This window comes from Apus apus, chromosome 17 (assembly GCF_020740795.1).
Source record: "Apus apus isolate bApuApu2 chromosome 17, bApuApu2.pri.cur, whole genome shotgun sequence".
Taxonomy (NCBI): domain Eukaryota; kingdom Metazoa; phylum Chordata; class Aves; order Apodiformes; family Apodidae; genus Apus; species Apus apus.
In genome coordinates, this window is record NC_067298.1 from 5,143,889 (window position 1) to 5,167,782 (window position 23,894).

General features: G+C 46.8%; 1 protein-coding gene across 1 annotated transcript in view; it reads left to right on the forward strand.

Annotated features, from left to right (window-relative positions):
- UBE2O (ubiquitin conjugating enzyme E2 O) overlaps positions 1-23,894 on the forward strand; it is a 62,880-nt gene that overhangs the window by 27,184 nt on the left and 11,802 nt on the right. Inside the window, exons 2-12 of the mRNA XM_051634754.1 lie at positions 5,650-5,709; positions 10,828-10,938; positions 11,653-11,750; positions 13,224-13,287; positions 15,059-15,202; positions 15,838-15,947; positions 16,790-16,940; positions 17,739-18,238; positions 21,024-21,178; positions 21,981-22,093; positions 23,123-23,248. Coding sequence (XP_051490714.1) covers positions 5,650-5,709; positions 10,828-10,938; positions 11,653-11,750; positions 13,224-13,287; positions 15,059-15,202; positions 15,838-15,947; positions 16,790-16,940; positions 17,739-18,238; positions 21,024-21,178; positions 21,981-22,093; positions 23,123-23,248 — 1,632 coding nt within the window. The remainder of the gene's footprint in view (positions 1-5,649; positions 5,710-10,827; positions 10,939-11,652; positions 11,751-13,223; positions 13,288-15,058; positions 15,203-15,837; positions 15,948-16,789; positions 16,941-17,738; positions 18,239-21,023; positions 21,179-21,980; positions 22,094-23,122; positions 23,249-23,894) is intronic.

A 23,894-nucleotide genomic window follows, 5' to 3' on the forward strand; every position in this document is an offset into this window, starting at 1 on the left:
TCAATCTAACAGAAGCCTTTCCAGGGAAGTGAACTTGTATGTGGAACATATTTTCCCAAGAGTAGTATGTGATGCCACTGGTAACGTGTTGATACTGAAATGATATTTAAAATATCTTGGCTTTAGATCTTCTGAGTCTTTGAATTTCTGAACCTTTGTCATCCAACACTCTGAATCCATGCTGTATTTGGACAGCTGACTTGCTAGTTTAGACACCTCATTTGGATTTAGATTAAAACAGCTTGTGTTGAGATGATAGTTGCACTAGTCTTTTAGCTGAAGTGAGTTTGGGTGTGTGATCAGACCTTAGAGTTAAAAAAAAGGGGACTTGGGTTGGCTGCTGCCAGCTGTGCTTCTCCTGTCCCACCTCCAGGAACACCCATCCCACAGTCACCCCTGGACCAAGGCAGCTGTTGAGCTGCTCCAGGTTACAGCCAGGCATCCTATCAAGCTGGCATTACTTTGGTTTCTCTTCATGCCCAGGACTGGAGCTGGTAGTGGCCAGGAACTGCTTTATGTAGTAAGGAAGTTTCTTCTTGACCTCTGGGGGTCCCAATCACAAACCATTGCTGTCAGGTGTAGGTTTCCAAATCACAGCTTCACAGTTGGAGAAAAGGACCCAGTCCTTTTCACTTTTAGAAACCAAGCATGGAAATATGGTACACCATGTCCTGTTTCACATGGACTTCCTGGTGCTGGGAGGCCAGGTTGTTCAAAAGCCTGTCAGGAGCCTGTGTGTCAGTTAATGAAGGTAGGTCATCTGTTTTCACAGCAATGGGCACTTGGATTTAACTTTAACCAATTATGGAGCATTCTCTGAGTCCGTAGTGGGGTTTGAAGAGCTCTGTGGTGCCTTGTTACCCCTTGCTGCAGTGGATTCCTTTCCCTGTGCTTTGCTCTTAGCCTGTGGATTTTCTTATTCCTCTGAGCATCAATGCTGCCAGTTTCCATGTCGATTTCCAAGCAAACATGTAGGTGCTGTCCCTTGAAGACAAACATACTAACATGGAGATGATAGGACACTGGCAGTTGGAATTGGTGGCCTGGTGGGATGTACCCAGGGAAGGGATTAATTTTTTACCTCCAGAACAGATTCAGTCAGTTGATTTCCTGGGAACACTCTCCAGTGCAGTGTCAAAAAACCTCAACAGGTGTGATACTAAAATCCTAACTGTTAAACTTGGACATAAATCTGAGATCTAGTTCATCTCTCCTCCATCACAATGTTTGCCCTTTGGCACAGAAAAGTGGGACATATTTTCTGTGTGTAACACCTTGGCTCGACTAAACCATGTGCTTATTACCAGAGCTCTTGTTCTAGAGGATAAAATCTGGAATGTGTCTGAAATAGAAACTGGTGTTCTCCTCACCACAGTGATTGCACTGAGGTAGAGGCTGTGGGATCACACTAGCACCTGCAAGCAAATTTTATTCTCTGATGGTCAGACATTGCAGTTATATGAGACAGCACTGACCAGACATGAACTTTTAACAGTTTAAGTTGGTACTGGCAAGGTTTCTACTGGATCAGGTGTCCTCCATAGCCAGGGTGCACTGGTCAGCTGAGCAGAAAGGCAGCTCTAAATCCAGGGCTGATCCAGGTGAAAGGTGTGCTCCCAAGTCCATGTGTCACTTGGTGTTGAAGATTAAAGAAAAATCATCTGAAGTTCAGCCTTGGGCAAGGATGAGTCACAGTGACAAGATCTCTTCTCCTTCCTGGTGTCCAAGCGTGGGTTGAACCTGCCAGGTCCACTGAGTAGCCAGCTCCTCTGAAAAGCTGCTCAGGGGGCCTGGGTACAAGGTGAGTCCTGGTGTATTTGAGACCAAGCAACCCACGCCTGCATGTAGATGTGTTCAGCCTTTCCAACTGTGGTTCCCTCTTGTGTTTAAGCTTGTCCCCAGCTTCTGTTCTTGGGGTGTTAGGAGCAGGGGACACTTTGTTTGAAATGATCTCCTGTGACAGTATTTCCCACTTGGAATGAAGTGTGGCAGTAGCAAAACAAAGCACTGTTCTTTGCAGGTAGAATGACCTTGTTTTATTTATCCTAAAGTAAAATATCAAGGCTCTTGCCCCATGTAGAAGAGAGACTGTACAGGAATAGGAAGAGATGTGCTGGCAACATGGAGGTGTTGTCTTCTCCCCTTTGAATAAAACATTGAGCAGGGGAAGCAACACTGGTTACTGGAGCCTGTGTAGAGGTGTTTTTGTCCACCGTTGGGTACCAATGATGTTACAAGCAAACCCAAACTGCTAATTAGTGAATTTAAGCTCTGCTTTTAAATACACAGTGACCAGGGATTTAAGCCACTGCTGAGTACTTCCGGTATTGATTTTGTTTGAAAGTGTACCAACCAGGGCTGGTTGTCCCTTTATCAGTCTCACCAGCTCCTCTCTTGTCACTGAAGTTCACAAGTGATTGCTACTTATTTACCAGCCACAAGTCTTTGCACTGGTGGCTGGTCCAAATCATCAAAATAAATTGCTGTGGTTTTGACCTCTTGTCAGAAGGTAGCTGCTGGAGAGGAGAAGTGGTCCCATGCCTCCTGTTTGCTTTATGGAGCTGAGAGGTTAAACTCAGAGAGGTTAGACTTGCTTCAGGTAAATGAAAAAGCTACTGGACAGACTCTTTCTGCTGAGGAGGAGCAGAGCTTAATTGGCAAACTAAGACAGTGGGCTGCTGGGAATCCCAGGAATCTAGACAGATGGCTGAAATGGGTTCCTCTTGGTGCTTGTTCTCTATGCAGAAATCCAAATTATCTGCACCTCTCCTGCTGTGTTGACCTGGTGGAGTATCAGATGTTCTCTGAATTGCAGCTGGTGCTTTTTGACTGGTAGATCTGCTGTGGAGCTCAGGCATTGAGAACCAAGAGAACATCTGAGCAGGGGAGGAAATAAAAGGGTGCCAGAGCTGCTTCTGCCTCTTCTTTTTGCAGTTAGTGCAGTAACCAACCTAACTGACTCCTGATGGCTGTGTGGTGCTTGTCCCTTTTTGCCTGGGTAAAAGGAGTGTGCAGTGATGAGTATCTTTGCCTTATTTAACATACATAAATGTGAATTTATATTTTTTGAAAAGGCAGCACCACGTGTGCCTTGAATTTGAGGTGTTTGTGGGGTGTTGGGCCCACTGTGGTGTACAGGAGTGCAGGGCTAGCTGACAGCATCACTGAAACTGGTGTTCCTCACTCCTGGGCTATTATCAAGGCACATGGCCAGAATATACACCTTTTCACATTAATACTGACTTTCACAGAGGTAGGTGTAGCACCTGAGCTGTAAGTACCTGTTTTAAAAGTGCTTCTCCAATATTGAGTTCCCTCACTGCCGAGTGAGGGGTATGATGGTCACATCACTCTGGGTAGAACAGAGGAGAGGAGGAACAACTGAACTGTCAGGTGTTCATCAACAGCCATTCTGGCTTCCTCTGCTGGGGTTTCTTCTGGGTTCTGTCAGTCTTTTGTGGCCTGACAGACCTGCTAAGTATTGTTGATGCTGGCATTCTGCCTACTACTTGGCTTGCTTATCCTAGCAACTGAGGCAGGTGGGTCTGGCACATGGAGCTGAAAATAGTTGTGCTGCCTTTGAAAATCAAGAGGTCTGAAAATAGGTTTCATGCAGTCCCCCTGCAGAGAAAGTTTTATGCCCTGCTTTGAGGAGAATTTGTGTGATTATATCCTTCAGGAGGAATCACAAAATTGGAAAGCTACTAATTTACAACTTCTATGATTTACCAGGGTTGACTGACACACAAATATTGCTGCTGCCAGGTAGCAGCAGATCATCTTGTGAGGCTGGGTTCTTCAGATGCTGTTTAGTACAGAAGGGAGCAGTATGGCTGGTGATATGGTGAAATGTAATGCATCAATTTAAACACCATGTGTCAGAGATTAAATTGCCCTAATGCATGTTGAAATGGAAGTATCATTATGCACTTGGAGCTCTGCAGCAAGAGAGCTCCAGTTAAAATACCCAAACTGCTCCTCACACGTGAGTACTTACTGGAAAGTGACATTGTGCCTAGTTCTGGATGGGAAGAGGCTATCTATACAATACTTTTTTTTCAAATAATAATTATAGAAAGCTCTATAAAAATTGATGTCTATCTGTATACCCCAGTGGGATGTGGGAGGCAATGGAAACACTTCCCCAGTCTGGAAATGGGCTGTGGGGAGGCTTCAGGTTTCCCACTCCAGTGGAGTTTTGACTCAAGAAGTTGGGTCTAAAAGCCTAGCTGGCTGGCTCTCTTCCTCTCTCACTGAAACACGCAATCAACAGGGCAATAAATACTCAGGTACTTTGGTTTGATTCCGGATCCTGTCTAATTTAGTAAAGCAGGCTGTAAGCCAGGAGGTGGTTTAGGATGAAATGCTGACAAAGCACCCTGGATTTCAGGCTGGGGATCAACAAAGGAAAAGCAACAAATGCAGCAGTAGTGGGGAGGTGGATTCTGAAAATGAGAGGTGATAGAGACTCTGTCCCTGATGCTGCCTTCACACGGGGCTTCCTGAAACACGTGGTGTGTCGTGAGTGTATCTGTAGGGCCCAGAATGGTGTACCAATGCAAATATGTTCTTGACCACTAAAATGGGGATGAGACTTCTCCCTGTTCAGCAGAAGGAAATCTTAACTGAGCTACTGTGAGGGTGAGCAAGCTCGAAACAGGAGTTCAGTCTTGTTGGTACACTTAGGACGTGGTCCCTCAAGGAGTGTTTTAGTATCAGTGTATTTGATGGCAACTGCATTTTGTTGGTTTGAGCTTGTTGGTAACACTTAGTGTGACAGCCTGCAAGTAATATTGTGCTCACTGAAGCAGCTTGATGAAGGACAGCACTTGGTTAACTGACCAATAATCACTGGAGATTCATCAAGTGACACCTGCCCTTACCAGTAGCAACCCTTGGTGCCACAACTGGGTGTGAAGGTGTAAAGATGGTCCAGCTGCATCTTTTGTTGCCAGCACTAGCTCTTTGCCAGCCAATGTTTTAGCAAGAGCTGGGCTATGACTAGTGCTTTGACTCTATCCATACTCTTATCAATGTTTTGTGGTACCTGCATGGATGTGCAGACTACTGAGCCCAGCAACAGCCATTTCTTTTCCTTTGGTTGCCAAGGCAAGTCTTGCTGCAGTGATTTTGGCACCAGTTCCCCTTCCAGCTAAGAATTTTCATTGTACAGTACCTTGCTTAAAATGTTCCAGGCCAAACAGGATTTCCACAGATATTTGGGGGTGTCTTGAATAAAAAGCATGCAGGATAAGGCACAGAACTCTGATGGAATGTGCTTCTTCCTGTGTCTTCCGTCTCCTCCACTACACAGAGTGGATGTCGGTAGAAAAATGATTCTATGATGTAGACAGAGGAAGAGAAAAGGGGAGAGTTGAAATGATGAACGAGTCAGAATGTCTGCATCCTTTTTGATGTGTCTGCTGACTGAGAGCACAGTCGTGAACAGTTCACCTGGTTGCTGTGTTTCAGATCTGTCAGCTGGATTTTGCAGGTGTGCTAACTCTGTGTATGGAAGTGCCTCAGCATCCTCTGCTGAAAACCTCCTCAGTCCAGAGGACTGGGACACTGTGCATTTGTATTTGTCATGTTATTTCTGACTAAGTATCATCCGGGGTTACTAAATTCAGTCTCTCTCTCTCCCCTTAGCTGAAGCTTGAAGATCGCTCTGTGGTCCCTCGAGATGTGGTCAGACATATGAGCTCCAGTGTAAGTGCTTTTTCCTTTGTCCCTTTTTGATTGTGATCCTGCTGCGTGGGTTTCTAAGACTTGCCAAATTGCCTGAATGGAAAGGAACAGCAATGCTTTGAGCATGTTCTATTTTTAGTGTGTTTGATAGACCTAGCTGCATCTTTTGGAAATGAAATGCTGATAAGGCTGCCTCTCTCCTGTTGCATATCTGCAAAGGTCTCCTGAGCACAGGAGCCTGATAACGTCAGGTAATGAGACAAGAAGCTCCTCTATCCTGCCATCCTTCAAGCTTTAAAGCAGCCCATTATGAAATGTGGGGAGTGTGGACCTGCTCTCCCAGATGTAATGGGGAGGCAAATCATGTTCCTGCTCCTGCCCTTTGGTATGCTGTTGTAGAGAATTTGGAGGAAATATTTACAGGGAGACCTCTCAGTCTGCAGTGAGCACCACCTTATCAAATTTCTCCCAGAAATACAACAAATCCCACAGCTGCTGAAGCATTTGGCACAATTTAGGTCAGCAGAAAGTAAGCAGGTTCTCAATCCAGCAGCCTGTAATTGTTACCTTTTCCTGGGTACTGTTTTAAGTCCCAGTCATTCTATTCTCGTCATACAGCACTTGTGCTTATCAGAGCTGTGTGCATTTGGGTTTTGTGTAGGAAATAGTGAGAACATTGTTCAGGATGGATGATCAGATGTGGTTTCTTTAGGAGCTTAGCTAGGCTGGCAGTTTCTGTTGCTCACACCTAACCTGTAACCCTGAGCCATATGGCCTGCCATGTGCATGACTGTATCTCCTCTTGGTTTGCTTCCAGCCATGTGGCTACCAAGATTGTGATGAAACAGGCAGCTGGCCACTCACTGCTGCAGTTGCACCACATGGTGTGCAGCCTGGTGAGAGATGGGAAGGGCCATTCTCTGACTTGGGTGCTTTGGGTTGTTTTTTTTCTATAAAGTCTGGTTTGTCTTTAAAAAAAAAAATATCAATAAATCAACCCATGCCTTTTTCACAGATTGTTCCAAAGAGAAGAAAAGGGAGAAAAAAACTTCAAGGGTAATTTGAAAAATGCTGAAACAAATTATTTCCTTAAGAAATGTAATTGTTTGAAATGGAAATTTGGAGTCCACCTGTTTTATTGAAACTGCAGCTTTATGGAAGTATTTCAATCCAAAACAATGAGCAGCCAGCAAATGGAAATATCAGCTGTTCACACTGTTGTACCTGGCACAGCTGGATTCTCTGGTGTATCCTCCTTGCTCAGGGGGATGCTTTGAGTCCTGCCTCTCATCTCTTTGTTCTCCAACACTGCTTAAAGTCGTTTTAAGCTTTCAGGATGGCAAGTTGTTCTCTTCTTGGCAAACATTGATATGCTGCTTTTGTTTGCAATTTCCATACTCATTTGAGCAGAAATTGGCTTCTCTGACTTGCTGCACATGTCTCAGTAGATACATTACCCAGCAGTTGCTTTGCACACTTGTTTATTGTCTGTTTGCATGTTTAAACACTGGCCTTTGCTTGACCACTTATACTAGTGGCTGATAACTTCATTTTTTTCAAATGGTGAAGGTATAACTCAATTTCTTCTCCCTACTCAAAAGCATAGTAAATCTGAAGATGACTTATACTTCTCCTTTCCCTCAAGTGTGTTTTAAATGCCAGTGGTAAATGAAACAAACCCCTTCTATCCCAAGGAAAACCTTCGCTTGGTAATCAGATATATCCCAAAAAATTGCAAGAGCATTTAAAATAGAAAATCTGCAAGTGTCAGGCTGCCAAATTCAGGATGTGGGATGGCTGCCCTGCACCAGTTGGCTTGGCAAATGCACAGTGTAGAAGTTATTCTGTATTCACCACACTCTCTCAGGACTTGGTTTTAACCTTGAGCGGGAAGGACTCGAGATGCTCTGTTCCTCAAGAGAAGGGAGCTGACTCAAATTCATGTGCTTCTCATCTAGCCCCAAGAGTGGGGAAGGACTGCTTCAGGGGGTAATGCATAAATTGAGATAATTGTCTCTGAATGCAGTTGGGACTGTAAGTAATTCAGCTGGATAAGAAGCGGTGGCAGTGGCAGAGTTCCTTGATTTCAGGTGGTAGACTAATCTGAGGGAAAGATTAGAAGTAGGTCTGTAATCTGTCAGGATTTTGTTGCTTCAAAGGGTGCTGTGCTGTTTTGAATAAAGGAATAAGAGAGTGATGTAAAGAACCCCCTATCAAAAAAGAGGAGCTTTAAGGGAAAGAGTAGAAGGGTGGGAGGCAGAAGATGTGGGACTGCAGCCTGCGCTTGCTGAGCTGCTTTTCTCTCAGGTGGGAGTTTTCTGGTCTGCCTTAAAGCTTTGTCTGTGATGGGGAAGGGAGTCACTTCTGCATCCATTCACTGCTTAAACACTCAGAATCTCCAGTGTGGTGCGTGCTGTCAGGGTACCAGAAGCAGCAGGAAGAAAGTCTAGAGAGTGCACTTAATTCTGCTGTGCTCTGAGTGGTGCTTGAACCCATCGACTCTTCTAACAGAGTTCAGTCACCTCCCTTTTCCAGGTCTGGAAACCCCCTGCTGTTGGGGTTGACCAAACATTATTTTTGTAACAAAACTGTGAAATGTCAGCTCATTTCATTTCTTCCTTTAACGGGAGCATCTAAAGAGCAGGATGGGCTAGCTGTGTTTGAGCAGGCTGGTGGGGAGCTGTGCTCTGGCCATAGACCTGCCCAGGAAGGCAGGAGACAAGTTGCTGACTTTTTGCTCCAGGACTGCATTGCCAAGTGCTGCTACAGCCTCAGAGTGATTCAGCAGAACCCCTCAGCCTGCAAATCTCCCTCCCCTTGTCGCAGGCTAATATTTCATGTGACAGTGAAATAAATAAACTCATAATAAACAAAGGTTCAGTGGCAGGTGAGGGAGAAGAGCTGTGACTCAACAGCCCTGTGGCTTCTGGGGCTGCTCACGACATTGATCCCAGACTGTGCTAGGTGCTTGCTCAAGTGTTTTGCAACTGAAAGGAGAAGCAAGCTGAACTAAACCCAGTGCTCTTGCTATGACTAGGAGGCATCCAGCTGGGGTGGCAGGCTTGTGGTGTGGTAGAGGCACCTTCTCCATGGGGAAACTGTCACCTAGAGAACTGGCAGAGAGTGCTACTCAGTAGCCCGAGTCCTGGTTTTGTTGTTATTTCACCATCAATAAGAGGGCATTTAGGCCCAGGGACAAGATGATCCACAGAAACTGCAGGTGTTGGATTGCATTGTGTCTCAGAGCTGCTGTCATGTTGGCTGCTGAGAAAAGAAAAATTAATTCTAAGAAATGCTTAGTGTGGACCCAGAGATTTGTTTCATTAGGGGATTTTTTGGTTCTGACTGCTAAGAAATCTAAACCACAGGGCCTAAACTGCAAAGCACGGGCAGAAGATGGACTGGGCAAACTTAATTTACTTAACCTGGAGGAAAAGCAAGGTAGATGCCTGTGCTCTGGCCTTCAGAAGCTGTGGGTCTGTTGAGCAGATGCCACTTCTGAGCAGGCTTTGCTCATCCAGCAGCTTGAATTGTGCTGGCAGCAGCTCTTGTGAGTCTGGTGTAGTTCTGGCAAACCCTTTTCAGGTGAGAGTTACAGAGCAGCTCTGGGCTCTGTCCTGGCAGCTTGTGCAGGCTGCAAGCTCTGCTGTCTGTTGTGATGGAGCTGTAGTTGGGAAAGGCTCCCTTGGCTTCCCAGCTTTTCTAGAAAAGAAATAGGAGCGATCTGTGGAGCAGCTGGAGGGAGGGAGCTCCTGCTGCTTTGGGCTTTGCCAGCCTGGCCCTCCTGGCCGTGTTGGCTCAGCATGGACAATGTGCAGGGCAGGACCCCCTCTCCTCATTGCTGCCTCCTCGGCAGCTGGGGGGCTGAGGAGCAGAGGGGCTGTGTGGTATGAGGAAGAGGGTTGGCAGCAGGCAGGTGGAAAGCAAGCCAGGCAACTCGCTGAGCAATCTGTCCAGGAATTACCCTGGACTGCCAGTGTCTGTAGAGTGTCTTTGCTCTCTAACTACCAGTCCTCAGGATGAAACATGATGAGTTGAGCACCAGGAAACTCCTGAACTCCACAAAGGGCCGCCCAAGGCTCTGAGTGAAAGCCTTGAATAAATATTTAACGTGTTCAAAAGAGCAGCATGTTTGTAAGTGGTCTGAACCAACAAATCCACTTCTCCCAGGGCGGAAGCCCTTCGAGTGCTTCACTCAAGTCCTCTTGGAGGAGAGACCTTGGTGTTTGAGATAAGGACAACTTCAGAGGTTGCTGATACCAGGACAATTGTCGTGCTGGCCCTCAGCTTTTATAATGGACTTGTGGTCTTTAAGAAAGAAGAGTATAGATTGTCCCAGCTGTCAGGAGGCCAGGGTAGCTGCCGTATTTGACAGTGTTTGTGTTAGCAGCCCTTCTTGCAGGCCTCTGCCATATGTGTGAGCCATGTCCATATTGCCTGCTCCCTGCCAAACTATCCCCAGAAGGTTCCTGACAGCAAGCCTCGTTTTCTTGGGGACAAAAAAGATTAAAACTTTGCTAAAAAGCTAGTGAGATAATTACGACCATCTCGTAATTGCACCAACTGTAAATTACCTGGCTTGAAATCTGATGAAAGGTGCCAGATTTATTTTTTTTTTAATTGTGGCAGCAAATTAAGACCATTTATGGTGTCCTGTGAAATCAGGCTTTATATGAGAAGTCATGGATAGCTTTAAAGGATTACTCCAGGGTTGATGATCTACCCCTGCCTTTGCTGGCTCAGGGCAACACCTGCAGGACAGTCCTGTGGAGTTGCAGAGATCTGCTCAGTTGAATAGACCAAGGAGCCAGGCAGGCTTTGTTTTAAAATGCTTCAAAAAGACCAAACTGCCATAGTGTGGTCTTGTTTGACCACATGCAGGAGTCTCTGGGCTGCTGCATTAGCAGCTATTGCTAATCCTAACTGGGAAGAAAGTACTACAGGTCTTTCCTAGTGGTCTCACCTTCTGACTTGTCTTAAAGTCATCTGAAATGCCCCTTCAGAATGAGGCCCTGAAGGGTTGGAGGGGGATTGACTCTTGAGACTTGTCTCTGCACTTCCTACATATATACAGAGCACACAGGTATCTATGTAGGACCTTCCCCAGGTGATAAACCCTGTTTTCTTTTATGTTTCCAGGACAGCCAGTGTGGGACTGTAATTGATGTCAACATCGAGTGTGCTGTGAAGCTGGTAGGAACCAACTGCATCCTCTACCCTGTCAACAGCAAAGACCTGCAACATATCTGGGTGAGAACACAGCCCAAACACACATGAGAGCCAGAGGTTGGGGGTTTGGAGGGATGCTGCTGTATTCCAAGTGACACATGCAAGGGAGGCATCCGTATTGTGCAGGATGCATCTGCAACTTGGTTTTATTTTAAACTTACTGTAAGCACCCTCCCTGGAAGATGGTGCAGCATTGCCTCATCTCCCCATCTGTTCTGTGTTTCTGATCACACTGCTGAGACCAAATTGACTTGGAGGGCTGAAGCATACCTGGTTCTCCCTCTTAAATGGGTGGGTGAATTCCAGAGACCAGGTGGGATAGGATTTCATCATTCTTTTTCCCCTGAGGAAAAGGTCATTTGGGAGTGAAGAGCAGCAGTGTCACGACCCTTCTCAAGAAACAGCTTGTGGAAAGGCAGTGGGATACAAGCTTCTCTGCTTGGGATGGAATATTAGGCTCAGTAATAAAAATGGTTGATACTGGCTGATGGCAAGTACGACTTAGCAAGTTTAACATCTGAAGAAAAAAATCCCCAAAAGCCTGAGCTGTGTAACTGGAGAATCCAGGCTGGGTGCTGACTGTCAAGCAAACTCTTCAGTGTACTTTTACAGTGAGATGTGCACTTGCTGTCATAAATCCCTTTGAAATTGCAGTCCTGCATTGTCTGAGGACTTACTTGATGGCTCAAAGTACAAGGGTTGATGATTGAGACTTGTTTGCTGTTTTCTTCTCAGCCTTTCATGTATGGTGACTACATAGCCTATGACTGCTGGCTGGGCAAGGTCTATGATTTGAAGAATCAAGTCATCCTCAAGCTTTCCAATGGAGCCAGGTACTGCTTCCTGTTGGAAGACTGACCCCCTTGGGTATCATGATCTGTTTTGGAAGAGCTAGGAACAGGTTGGGCTTCTCATTTGCATACAGAGAAATCATCTGTGCTTGCACTATCTTCAAATACAGAGTAACATGCATCTTACTCTGAAAACATCAAGATTTATTGGTCAGCTCCAGGAAAAGCTGTTGTCTGAAAGGTGACAATTGTTTTTTCAGTCTCAGCAGATCAGCTGAAGTGTGTTGGTTTTTAAGCTGTACTTCCCCCCTGGAAAAGCAGCTGCTTAAGATGGATTGCATATGCCAGATTTTTTCTCAGTAGGAGTGCATACATTCACTGAGATGCAGGGAGGGAGGATTCTTACTTTAAAAAAACAAACAAACAAACCCAACTGTGAAATTGTAGAAGCCTGAAGTCTGGTGCTTTTCATCAAAGGCTAAAAAGCAGCCCCAGACTGAACAGCATTGCTGTAGTTTCACTGTTATTTGTAACTGCATTAGGAACGTGTTTCCAATCAGGATGTAATCCAAAGTCCTCTCTCCAGAGAGATTTAACTGGAGATATTGAAAGAAATATCTGCTTAACTTATTCTGTAGTTCTGCAAAGCCAGCAGAAGGATCTGAATTCAATTCCTTGTGCATGTCAGACAGTGACTTGAGAACTAAAACTGTTCTGAGGCCTGGCTTGTCCAACAACCGTTTTACTGACAAGCAAGGAAAGACCAAGTGGAGGGCCAAGAGGCTTATGGGCCTGGCAGCTGGGGGTTAACCCATCTGTCTTGTAAATTGAGTGTTGACATTGATGTTTAAAAAAAAAAAAAAAGGAAAACAAACCCCCAGCCCTGCAGCTCCTCTGAGTCTTTCGAAGAGAAGTGAGTAATGCGAGAGCTGTAACAGATGACTGGTGGATGCGTCTGTGATTTTGATTGTTTTAGCTTTTGGTTAAGCCAGACTGAAAGGCTCTTACACAGATGTTAAACAGGGAGTGAAAAATAGCTACACTTCTCCATCTGTATGGCCTGCAGTTACTGGTGCAACTGCAAACCTTGCCTGGTTTCTGTTACCAGCTCGTGCGTAGCGATGTGCAATGAGGTGACTTTTCCAAATCTCTTCCTTATGAATCACTTGCAAATTCACCAGAACTCTGGAAATGAAGTTATTACTGAAGCAAGGATATGCAAATTGCCTTTGGGGTCCACTGTCGGTGTGAGTAACAAATGGGTCTTTTGCAGCAGACTGATCTGGTGTCCTGCACGCTGCATATTACTTATTTTTCTACATGCAGAAGAGAACCTTTAAATACCAGGCAGTGCTTTTATAACTTGCCTGCAGCCAGTTTTGCTGTGGACCATAAAGGCTCAGGGCTATGGGGTATGGACAGACCTGCTTTGGGTAGTGTCAGTTCATTTGGTGCTGTTTGCTTTTGAGACAGATGGCTCTGGAAATGAGACCTCCTCTTGTGTCTGTTTTCCAGGTGTTCTATGAGCACAGAAGATGGAGCCAAGCTGTACGATGTTTGTCCTCACGTCAGTGACTCGGTGAGCTGCTGATTCTCCTGAGGGCCTTTTTGATCCACTTCATCTTGTAAGGTTTTTGTACAGGAGGGAGGGGGAAGGCAAGACCATAGGCATTGGTTAATCCTCAACATTAAACGATGCATCAGAGCTGAAAAACACTTCACTCCATCTTCACTGGATGTAAGTGTAACAGGATGTAGCTTCGTGGCAACTTTAGTGATGAGCAGGTTTTGAGAAGGTCTTACAATTAGTGTATCCAACTGCTTTCTTTGCAAACAACTTGCATAATGTGCAGTCAGATGGCTGATGTCAAGGCAGTTCACTGTCTGCTCATCATATCTGCTCATGCTTGAAGAGGCTCTTAACTCCATTTAATACTTTCAAAATTGCTCCTCTTCTGGAAAAAAGCATATTGTTTAAAGGGTGTTCTGCTAGAAGCACCTTTCCAGGTCATGTAAAATACTGTCCCTCTTGGTATTGTAATCCATTGAGTTCTCTGAATGGTGTCCTCCCTCCATACTGGCATTTTCCAAATCATGTGCTGGGGAAGATTTTGCTAGCTTTTGGGTAAAACACAGAGGTCCTCATGTGATGATGGGGCCTCACCTTCTCAACTTCAAAGGCTGAGGACAGCTTGCTTGTTCTTTCAGACAGCATCAGAGGGGCCTTGCTGCACTCCTGGCAGCAGCACTTGGGAGTAGGCTGAGAATAGAGTGTAATTCTTAGGAAGCAGCAGCACAGTCAGCCCTTATCCTCCCCAGCCTTCAAAGCAAAGGTCCCTTTGATCTAAAACTGCACTTGTGTTAAAATTTGATGCCTCTTTCCTGAAGAGTAAATGGAATTAATCAGTTGATTAGGATGTGCTGCAGTGGTTTTTTTGTTCTGTACAGAAAAGGTGTGGTCTGTTGCTAGATATTCTCCAGTATCTCAGTCTCTTCTACTTTGCAGCATGTTTTCTGCTTGCTAAATGGATGCTGCAGCAGCATCTAGCTTCTGGGTTCCCCATTTTGAGACACCTGGTTCTGTCAGGCTGCCTTCAAAGTGCACGTAGTCCTCTTGAGACCTGCAGTTTGGTCTGAAGCATGAGATGTTTGCAGTGTTACTCTGGATCCACTCAGAATTGCTGTGTGTGTTAGATACTTCCCTGGCTTAGATCTTGTTGCACTGTTCTTATCCTTTCTGACAAATGACAAGGCTTGGTACAATTTTGTGCTCAGTATTTTATCTTCCCTAAACTGCTCTGTCCACCCCCACGTTCTGGATCTTCGGCTCATCAAGTCACTCTAAATAGCAGTGGAAAGGAGCTCTAGGACAGCAATTTTGTTTCCTATCCTATTTTGTTTTCAAAGAGCTGTCATATTAACTAATCCCCTACAGACAGGAGTAATACTTAAAACTTAATTAGACAAGCAGCAGGGTGAAGGCAGGCATCCTCTGACTCTGAAAGCTGTAGGTGCTTGAATTAGAGCATGGAGAGAGGTGAATGTCCTTGCCCAGGACTCAGCCCACCTTGGCTACCTCACTGAGAACATTTTTGTGGAATCCACATCTTTTGTTTCCTTCCAAGTACCTTTGTTTCTCCCCCACTGAGTCACATACAGATGGATGTGTGGCAGAGTGGGTTGCTATAGGAACTGCTGGACTGACTTCAGGAGAGGAATGAGTTTTAAAATATGGGCAACTTACAGACTTTTCCTTTATGGTTAATCTTACTGATGATGAGTGAGAGAAGTGCTGGAATCTTAAATCTTAAGAGCAAGAGTCCTTCATGCTGTTTTTTTTTCCCCCACAGGGTCTCTTCTTTGATGATTCATATGGCTTTTACCCTGGGCAAGTCCTCATTGGACCTTCTAAAGTCTTCTCCAGTGTGCAGTGGCTCTCGGGTGTGAAGCCTGTTCTGAGCACAAAGAGCAAGTTCAGAGTGGTGGTGGAAGAGGTAAGAACTGACAGACTGACACACCCACCCTCTGCACAGAGCAATCCCTGGCTGACACTTCAGAGCAGGGTCAGCTTGCCATGGTAACCTTCCAGGAGCAAGTGCACTCTGGCTGTGTTCTTCTGAGGTTACAAATTTCTCTTTGTGGACTGACAGGACTTCTGAGCTTGATTTGGCTTTTCCTCCCCGGGGTCCCTGCCAACACCCTGAGGTAGATGATGGTGTGCCAGTACACTCAGAGACCAGTACTGCTGATCCTGAGGGTACTGGAACCACCTCTCCTGTTGAAACTGAATGTTGCATGCTAGCCAAAAAGGCAGAGACATGGCTGACTCTTGCTGAAAGAGGGAGCAGCTCCAACTCCATTAGCATGTCTTTTTGTGACATTGAACTGATATGTATGTGCTATAGCTTCCTTCCCAAGCCAGATGTTGTCTTTCCTGAAGTTAAAAACCACACAAGCTCTTGGTGTTGCCAAGAGCTGTGCCATGGGAGCACTGTAGTGGTCCCAGCTGCACTTGGCCATCTGAAATGATAAAGCAGGTTTGCTGCTTTCCTGTGCTTTCAGATCCTAGGCACTGCTCTAGGAAAGCCTCTGAAAAAAATTAACTGCTTTCTCTCTCTTTATGTTGTAGGTACAGGTGGTAGAACTAAAGGTTACTTGGATTACTAAAAGCTTCTGCCCTGGAGGTACTGACAGTGTGAGCCCCCCTCCCTCAATCATCAGCCAGGACAAGCTGTCCAGGTGAGATCAGTTGAGAACCTTTTTTCACTCTCAGCACCCAGGGCCTGCACAGGCTTTGGGTGACATGCCTTCCAGCTGATTAGACCCAATGCAGCTGTTTCCAGTGAGTTTTTCTCCTTGTTGCACACCTGTGTATTCCAGAGCTTCAAAAATGTGAGAGAACAGCTTCCAAATGAATTTAGCACACACCTGAGTTACCAACACAGGGGCCAGCATCCCACTGATCCTCCCCCAAGTACTCTCCAGCTGACAAGTGCATAGAAGAAAGCATTGTCTGGCAATAACTCACTTCCCTTGTCCTTCCACTGTTGTCTGGAGCAAGCTGCATCTTTCCTGGCTGTGCAGCAGGCAGCTTATGGTGTCCTGCTCTGGACTCAGGAGGGTGCTGAGGGAGCATCGGGTGCCCTCTGCAGGCTGCAGCTGCGAAGGTGTGCTGGAGAAAGCTCCCAGAGAAACGTCAGATAAATAGTAGCACAATGCAGCATAGTTCCTGCCTGAAGCTCATAAGGAAGCTGGAGGAGAGAAGCTCTGGAATGACAGCAAAAAAAATACAATGCAAACTTGGAATGTCTCTTGGCAGCTGTCTCTGAGAGGGGGGACCTAGAGGGAGAGGAGTGACTGGTGTCCCACCCAAGCCCTTTGTATCCCCACCCAGTCCCTGGTGAGATTCCCACTCCTCCTTCAGAATTGTGTGCCTGGAAAAGATTTGTGGTGTTAGCTTCTGCCACCCCAGAATAAGTGCTGTTGGCATGAGCTCGTGCCAGCTTGTGAAGGCCCTGGTCACCGCCAGGTTCTGTTACTGCTTTTGTGCTTGGCTCATGGCTGTCCTCCTGTTCCACCAGGGTAAAGCGGCTGGGGTGCTTTGACCATGCCCAAAGGCAGCTTGGGGAGAGGTGCCTCTATGTGTTCCCAGACAAAGTGGAACCTGCAAAAATCACCTGTGAATGCCCCGAGAGGAACTGTGTCCTGGGTGAAGGATCAGTTGCCAAAAAGGTGAGTTGAGGGGTGGAGGGAGGCATTGACTTCTCTAAGCATTTCTGGTCCCTGTGGCTTTTAAAGCAGAGGTCTTCCCAGCAGTCATGTGGTCTGAAACGTGACTCCTGAAGAGGCTGTAAAGAGTGATGGCTGCTGTTGCCAGCAGCCAAGTCAGCTTGTGCAGCAGACTGACTGCACTGGAGGAAGCATGCAGCTAATGCCCCGAGAGAACAGGACCTTGAATGCAGAGGTGTCACCTTGCAGGAGTCAGGCTGTGTCAGCCCTGGTGTGCTCTGCCAGCCAGGACTGTTGGACACATGTTGTTTTCATTAGCATGACCTCAGGTTTCTCGTAGAGCTGAACTGTTCTGTTCAATCCTTGCTACAGGGAGGCAAGAGAGAAGTCCTTGCTTCCTAGGCCATGAGTCATGCTGTGGCTTCTCCATGCTGGCTGCAGAGCAGCGGTGTTCCTAGAATAACAGGATATCATCAGTGTGGAGGGTGACCTCCCTGCATAGCTGTGTCTGTTACACAGATTAACTCCTGCTGCCTCTTGTGACCTCCCATAGCAAAAACTTCAGAACATGCTTAAAATAGCCCTGAGGAGCAGAGCTCCCTTTGCTGGGGCTACTCCAGTGCTGCTCCTGCATGGAGCAGTGATGAGATGCTGGTGTGCACCATACTCTGGTGCAGGTGGAATGTTCAGAGGCCTGTGGGGTGCTGTTTTCCCCTGTGTACAGAGCTGTTCCCCATGCAGGCTGGCAGCCTGCTGAGTGTACAGGCACATTGTCTGACCCAGGTCTTCTGCTTTCTCTAGGTGAGGCGGCTGCTGAAGAAGCAGATTGTGAAGATCATGTCGTGCTCCCCAGAGTCCCAGGGGACCAGTGAAGCCCCTGACAAAGAGACTGCTGCAGCTGCTGACCAAAAATCCGAAGAGCTTAAGCCTGGATCCAAGTGTGAGCTGGAGGACTCTTCCAACAGTGCACCGAGTCCTGGGGAGAGGAAAGAGGAGCAGCCTGAAGAAGTGGGGAAGGAGAAAGGGGCAGCAGCACGACAGCAACAGCCTCCCTTTCTGCTGAAAGATGAAGGGTCGTCTGACTACCCCCTCCAGTCCATGGAGCAAGATGCTGATGATGAGGCAGCTGATGACACTGATGACACTAGCTCTGTCACCTCTTCTGCAAGCTCCACTGCCTCATCCCAGAGTGGCAGTGGCACTGGCCGCAAGAAGAGCATCCCTCTTTCCATCAAAAACCTGAAGCGGAAGCACAAGAAGAAGAAGACCAAGATTTCACGAGAGTTTAAGCCAGGAGACAGGTGAGTTGGATTTCCAAACCCAGCTATACTTGCCAAAATCCCTTTCGTTGCAGTTCTCAGCTGTAAACCACCTCCTCAGCTTGGGTGTAGAGATGATGGTGGGCCTCATGTTAGGACACTGCTTGGTAGTAACCAACAGCAGTTATCTTGTGGTGACTGTGCAGTGGCCTGTGAGAAATCAGCCTGGTCTCAGTCCAGCTTCTGGTGGAACTGTGGCCATGTGACCTGACACTGATGCTGTTTTCTTTCAACTATGCCTCGGGGCATTGTCAGAATATCTGTGCTGCACTCGACTCTGTACACAGGGGAAGAGACAGATGAATAAAGATCATACAGCTTAAACATGACACTAATTGGTCACCTCATTGGCAGCTTCTGCAGAGAGCCTGAGGATGGACCATCCTACTGTGAACAGGCAGCTTGTCCTCCTGGGGAACTGTCTCCAGATCAGCAGAGGTCTCTGCTGGCAGGAGGTCTCTGCTGGCAGGGGTTTGTGCTGCAGTGGTCTCTGTTATCCTTGTCATGCTCTGGAGAGAGCTCTGCAGTGTCTGCCAGCAGGATTCATTTATTGGAATTTTAAAATACACTCCTTGAGAGCCTTGAAGGAATTGATTTCAGTAGGTTGGGGGAGGGAGCATTCCATGCATCTGCTTATTTCTAGATAAAACTGAGTCTCAGCAGCTTTTACCTTTGTCCTGACTAGAGAATGTTTAAACTGTTTCCAGGGGATGCAAAACCAGCAAGCCTGTCTTGATGGCTTCCCTGGGCTACTTAGTTGTGTACAGGTCCTGCATCACGAATTAACTAGTGCAGATATGTGAGAATCCTCCAAGAAAAGTGGCATTATCAGAATTCAAGGGATCCAGTTGTTTGAGAATGCTGTGAAGCTCATTCACATTTTGTTTGGGTACCTTAGCTTTGGCTGTACACAAGGAGAGCTGTTCCTTTAGTCCTCGTGGGGTTTGGAGAAGTGGAATTTGGAGGTCGCAAACCTCAGCAGAGCAGTGTTCAAGTGACAGAAAAATGGGGGCACACAGAGTTCCTGGGATCTGATTCTCTGTTCTTTTTCACTTCTTACCCCACCCCTGCTGAGTTGCTGCTACTTCACTTTGCTAAGGAGAGCTCAGCTAGCAAACCTGGGAGCCTCCTGCACCATACAGGCAGTGGGGAGAAACTCCTGTGACAACACAGAGGAGATTCCTGTGCTGGATCTGGGCAGCTCTGTACAAGTCAGTGCAGAGGTCAGAGGCTGGAACACCAGAGAATAAGAAATACAGGTTTTTAAAGGCAGAATGTGAAACCCCAGCTGAAAGTTAAGAGGGCTTGTGTGGCAGCTGGTCACAGCTGAGTGCCAGGGGTCTTTGCCAATGCAGATGAAACTGGTGAGACCATGGGTGGGTGTTCTGCCAAGCACTGCTGAGAGCTGCAGAGTGCCTGGGCTTGCTGCACTTAGTCACCAGATCTGATGTGTCAGCTCGTGGCCATCTCTGACTGCAGGGGGACAGCTCAGCCTGTGGCTTTGCCATCATTTAGTGACTTGCTGCATCTCTCTGGTCAGCACAAAGACCTCGGGTTATTTTTTACAGTGAGGGTATACAGGGATTTTTACTGATGCCAAGTTGTGATTTTTGTTTGTGAAGCAGCATCAACTGTGCTGCAGGCTGGACTGGATCTTCCCTGGGGTGGCTTGCCTTGCCACTCCCATCCTCAGCTGCTCCACTTCCCCCAAGGAACTATCTCTTGGCATGTCACCCACCACACTTGACCTGTCACAGATTTCCTTCTCTGGTAACTTCTGCTGTTGAGTGCTGGCCCTACTAGAAACTTCATATTATTTCCACTTCAAAATATTTCTCTGATATTTATAAAACCGGGGCTGGGGGAAAACAGTTATATTTGCCTATTGCATTTTTTTAATGGTTTCACTTGAAACCAACATAAGTGCAGCACTTGTTTTACACCTGGAAGGCTTGGCTGCAAATTACAGCCAAGATTTCAAATCAGCTTGGGATTGAAATTGTTCTGTGCTGTAGGAGAGATGAAAATGGTGGAGGGCTCATTAGAAGTCTGTCCAGCTAGACTGTAGCTCTGTTCCTTCTGCCCCCAAGCATCTTGCCTCTTCAAGCAGCTCTGTCAGGCTCCACAGTAGAGAACCAGCATGTGGTCCATTGTTATATGTTTGGGTTTCATTTCTGAGCTGCAGAGACACATGTATGTGTTTGAACAGCTGGGAAGGAGACTTTTCTCTTTTAAACAAAATCCTTTTGTTTTCCCCCCATTCGATGTATTGCCTCTTTTTTTTCCATTCTGGAGGGGCTGAGTTGGATGCTGCTTCATCTTTGCTTTCCAATCTGCTCCCAGTCCTCCAAAGACTCCTCAGAGCTGCCAGGCTAGAAAGTGCTTCAGTGGAAAAGATCTGAAGTTTCAAAGTATTTGAAGCTCCTGTCTTGCCTCTGCCAGGGGTAGGAAGTTGGTGCTAGTGGATGTTAATTTGCTCCACCAGGAATAAAAGTGAGCTCAGAGTCAGCTCCCTGGAAAGCAAGTCCTCCTGCAGTGTAGACTTGGCAGCAGTGTAACATCTGCAGTGAGTGAGAACCTGCAAAGCCTCCTGTGTAGCTGCTTCCACTGGGGCTAGATGGGGCTTCCCAGCTTGCTTCCCAACCTGCTGATGAGTGTGCCCTTGTGTCACTGAGATCCATCTTGATTCCTGATGCTGGCGGCATCACGATCTTTTTGTGCCCATCCACGTTCCCTCTGGTAGCACCTTCCCTTGCTGTGTCCCCAGGGTTGCTGTGGAAGTGGTGACCACGATGACTTCAGCTGACGTGATGTGGCAGGATGGCACCGTGGAGACCAACATCCGCTCCAACGAGCTGATCCCCGTCCATCATCTGGACAACAACGAGTTCTGCCCTGGGGATTTTGTGGTGGACAAAAGAGGTATTGGGTGTTACAACACTACTCAGGGAACAAATATGCTCCTAATTGCAAGGTCATCTACAGCCTGGCTCTCTTGGTGTGCCTTGTAGCGCTTTTTACGGATGTTGTTAGGAAACTCACTTGAGGTGGGCACAGGAACTGAGCAAGGGACCAACAGTGATTGAGGTGACTTAACATGAATGTCAGCAGAGAACCATTATTTAAATGCCAAAGTTGAACTATGACAACTGGCAAGATCTGAAAGGAATAAGCACCAAGGAGCAGAGTTAGGATTGTCAGTGTTTCTGCAGAGTAGAGGTGTCCCACCTTCTCCTTGAAAGTGCAGATGCATCTGAGCTGTCTTGTGGAATGAGGGGAGAAAGGAGTAACTCATCTCATCCTGATTTCTCTATGTGGCTTGTCTATCATGACCCTCCATTTATTTTTTTTTTTGGAGGGTGTGGGATCCCTTTTTTTGACCCTTTTCTTCACCAAACCAGTCCAGCCTGTGTGGAGGTGGTTTGGAGAGCTGAGCACTAAGGTGACAGCCTGTTTTCTCTCCAAGATAGATCTTGAAAGTGGTCCTGAAGCAAATGTGTCCACCCAGTCCAGTGCACCATAATCTTTTATCATCACTCTCTGCCCTAATTAAAATACACCTCATTTGCTGAGTACAGTTTTGACTGTGTAGGAAGAACTGTTGTTCCTCAATGAAAAGTTTCAGCCATGAGAGCTTGGGGAGCTGACTGCCTCAGGTGCTGTGTGAAATCTGTGCTTCTCCACTTACCTTGTCTGTCTTCTCCCCTACCATTGTGACCTAAAGCTCAGAGCTCCCAGGACCCTGGGTTATATGGAGTGGTGCAGTCTGGTGACCATATTGGCCGTACCTGTGTGGTGAAGTGGTTCAAGTTGAAATCCAGTGGAGATGATGTGGAGGTAAGTACAGGAGCCTCTGCCTCTTGGAAGAGAAACAACCACAAAACAGCACAAGCTTCACAGATAAGCCTGGGAGTCAGCTCTGCAGTGGAGTTTGGCCTTGAGGGTGGGAACAGCAATGTGCTTCTGAGGCTTGGAGGCTTAGCTAGAGGTGATGTCAGTTCATATTTGTAGATGCCTGCAAGGCAGCAGAGACCAAGCAGAGGGTTTACATCCCTTCCAGCCTCTGGAAGGGATGAAGATTTTTGCTGAAGTTGTCACAGACAATTGATTTCTTGAGTTCACTGTAAGACTTTCTCCTTCCCATGTCTTTGCTGGCTCATGGAAAGAGAATCAGTCTATTGCATGTTGGCCTGCATGTCTCTGCCAAGCATAGTTGCCTACAGTCAGCCCAATACCTTTTTCTTAGGGCTTGTGGGAACATTTTTGCAGAGTCTTGATGGACTGCAGTCTAGGTGGAGATGAGAGGTGGGGCTCAAACCAGAAGAATCTGGTGTGTACTGCTATAGGATGGGAGACCACATGGTCATAACTGAGCAGGGCCCTTTTCATCCAGAAGGAGAACATCAGTCTGGCCTGGAGTTGTGTGCCCCATTTTACCTGTTTCTCATAATTTGTGGGCTCCTAGCTCTTCCTCCAGGAGAAATCATAGGGAAGATTTCTCATCAAGTGACAAGTCTTTTGTCAGACACTTCTGTTGCCTTGGATTGTTTCAAATGTAAACTCTAACCCTTTGGGTCCCATGGAACTGCTTTGAGAAATCTGGCTGTTCAGAAGGGTTGGTCTAACACATCTTGTGATGGGTGGAACCTGAAGTAAAGGTGAGGGTGATCAGATGAGACACAGTATCTGCTTCCTTTGCTTGCTGTGCTGTGGGATGAGGTGGGATGGGACACTGGGAGCTCCTCGCCGGCTGTTGGAGCAACTGAAGATTCACCAAATAGACCACAGAGCACTCTCAAGTGTTGAAGGCTCTGAAGGTCAGAGCAGCATCCTGGGGCTGACATGTTGGTGTTGTCTGTGCTGCAGCTGATCGGGGAGGAGGAGGATGTGAGTGTGTATGACATTGCTGACCACCCCGACTTCCGCTTCCGAACCACCGACATCGTGATCCGCATCGGCAACTCGGACGGAGCCACGGCTAGGGAGGATGAGGTGGGTTCTGGGCAGGGTTGTGTGACTGCAATGTCACCAGTTATTAGTGGAAACACTTGGAAGAGTCAATAGGAAGGCCTCAGCCCGCACTGGGGCATCCTGAACTCCCTAGCATGCTAGTTTTGTGTCTGTGTCCCCTGCTGTCCTGTGTAATGCATCTAATCTGCAAGTCTGGGGGAGATGTAACCTTGAAATCCTTTGACCTTGATGACTGAGTCTATAGCACAGCAAGAACAAAACTGAGACAAGACTCAAACATATGCCTGAGGGCTTTTTATAGAACTCTTGCTTAGTGTTTGAGTGACCTCTAATATGAGGATATTCTGTGGGCTCCTGAGCAAGAGCGAAGGTGGATTTTTCATGAAAGCAGTTTCACCTGGCAACAGACAAGTGGGGTTCTTGTTTTCATGTGAGTGATTATGTACATGTGAGTTATGTTGTACATGTACATTTTGTTGAGCTGATTGGTCTCCTGAGGAGGAAGAGGGAATGGTTTGTGTTGTAGGAGATAAGCCTGTTCCCTAGCAAATAGTGTAACTGTGCAGGGAAGACCTCCAGCTTTTGAAACTGCTGCCCTAAAAATGGGTTAAATGGGCTAGTGTGGCTCTTGCTGTGGTTCCAGTTTCAGCAGCACGAAACACATCCC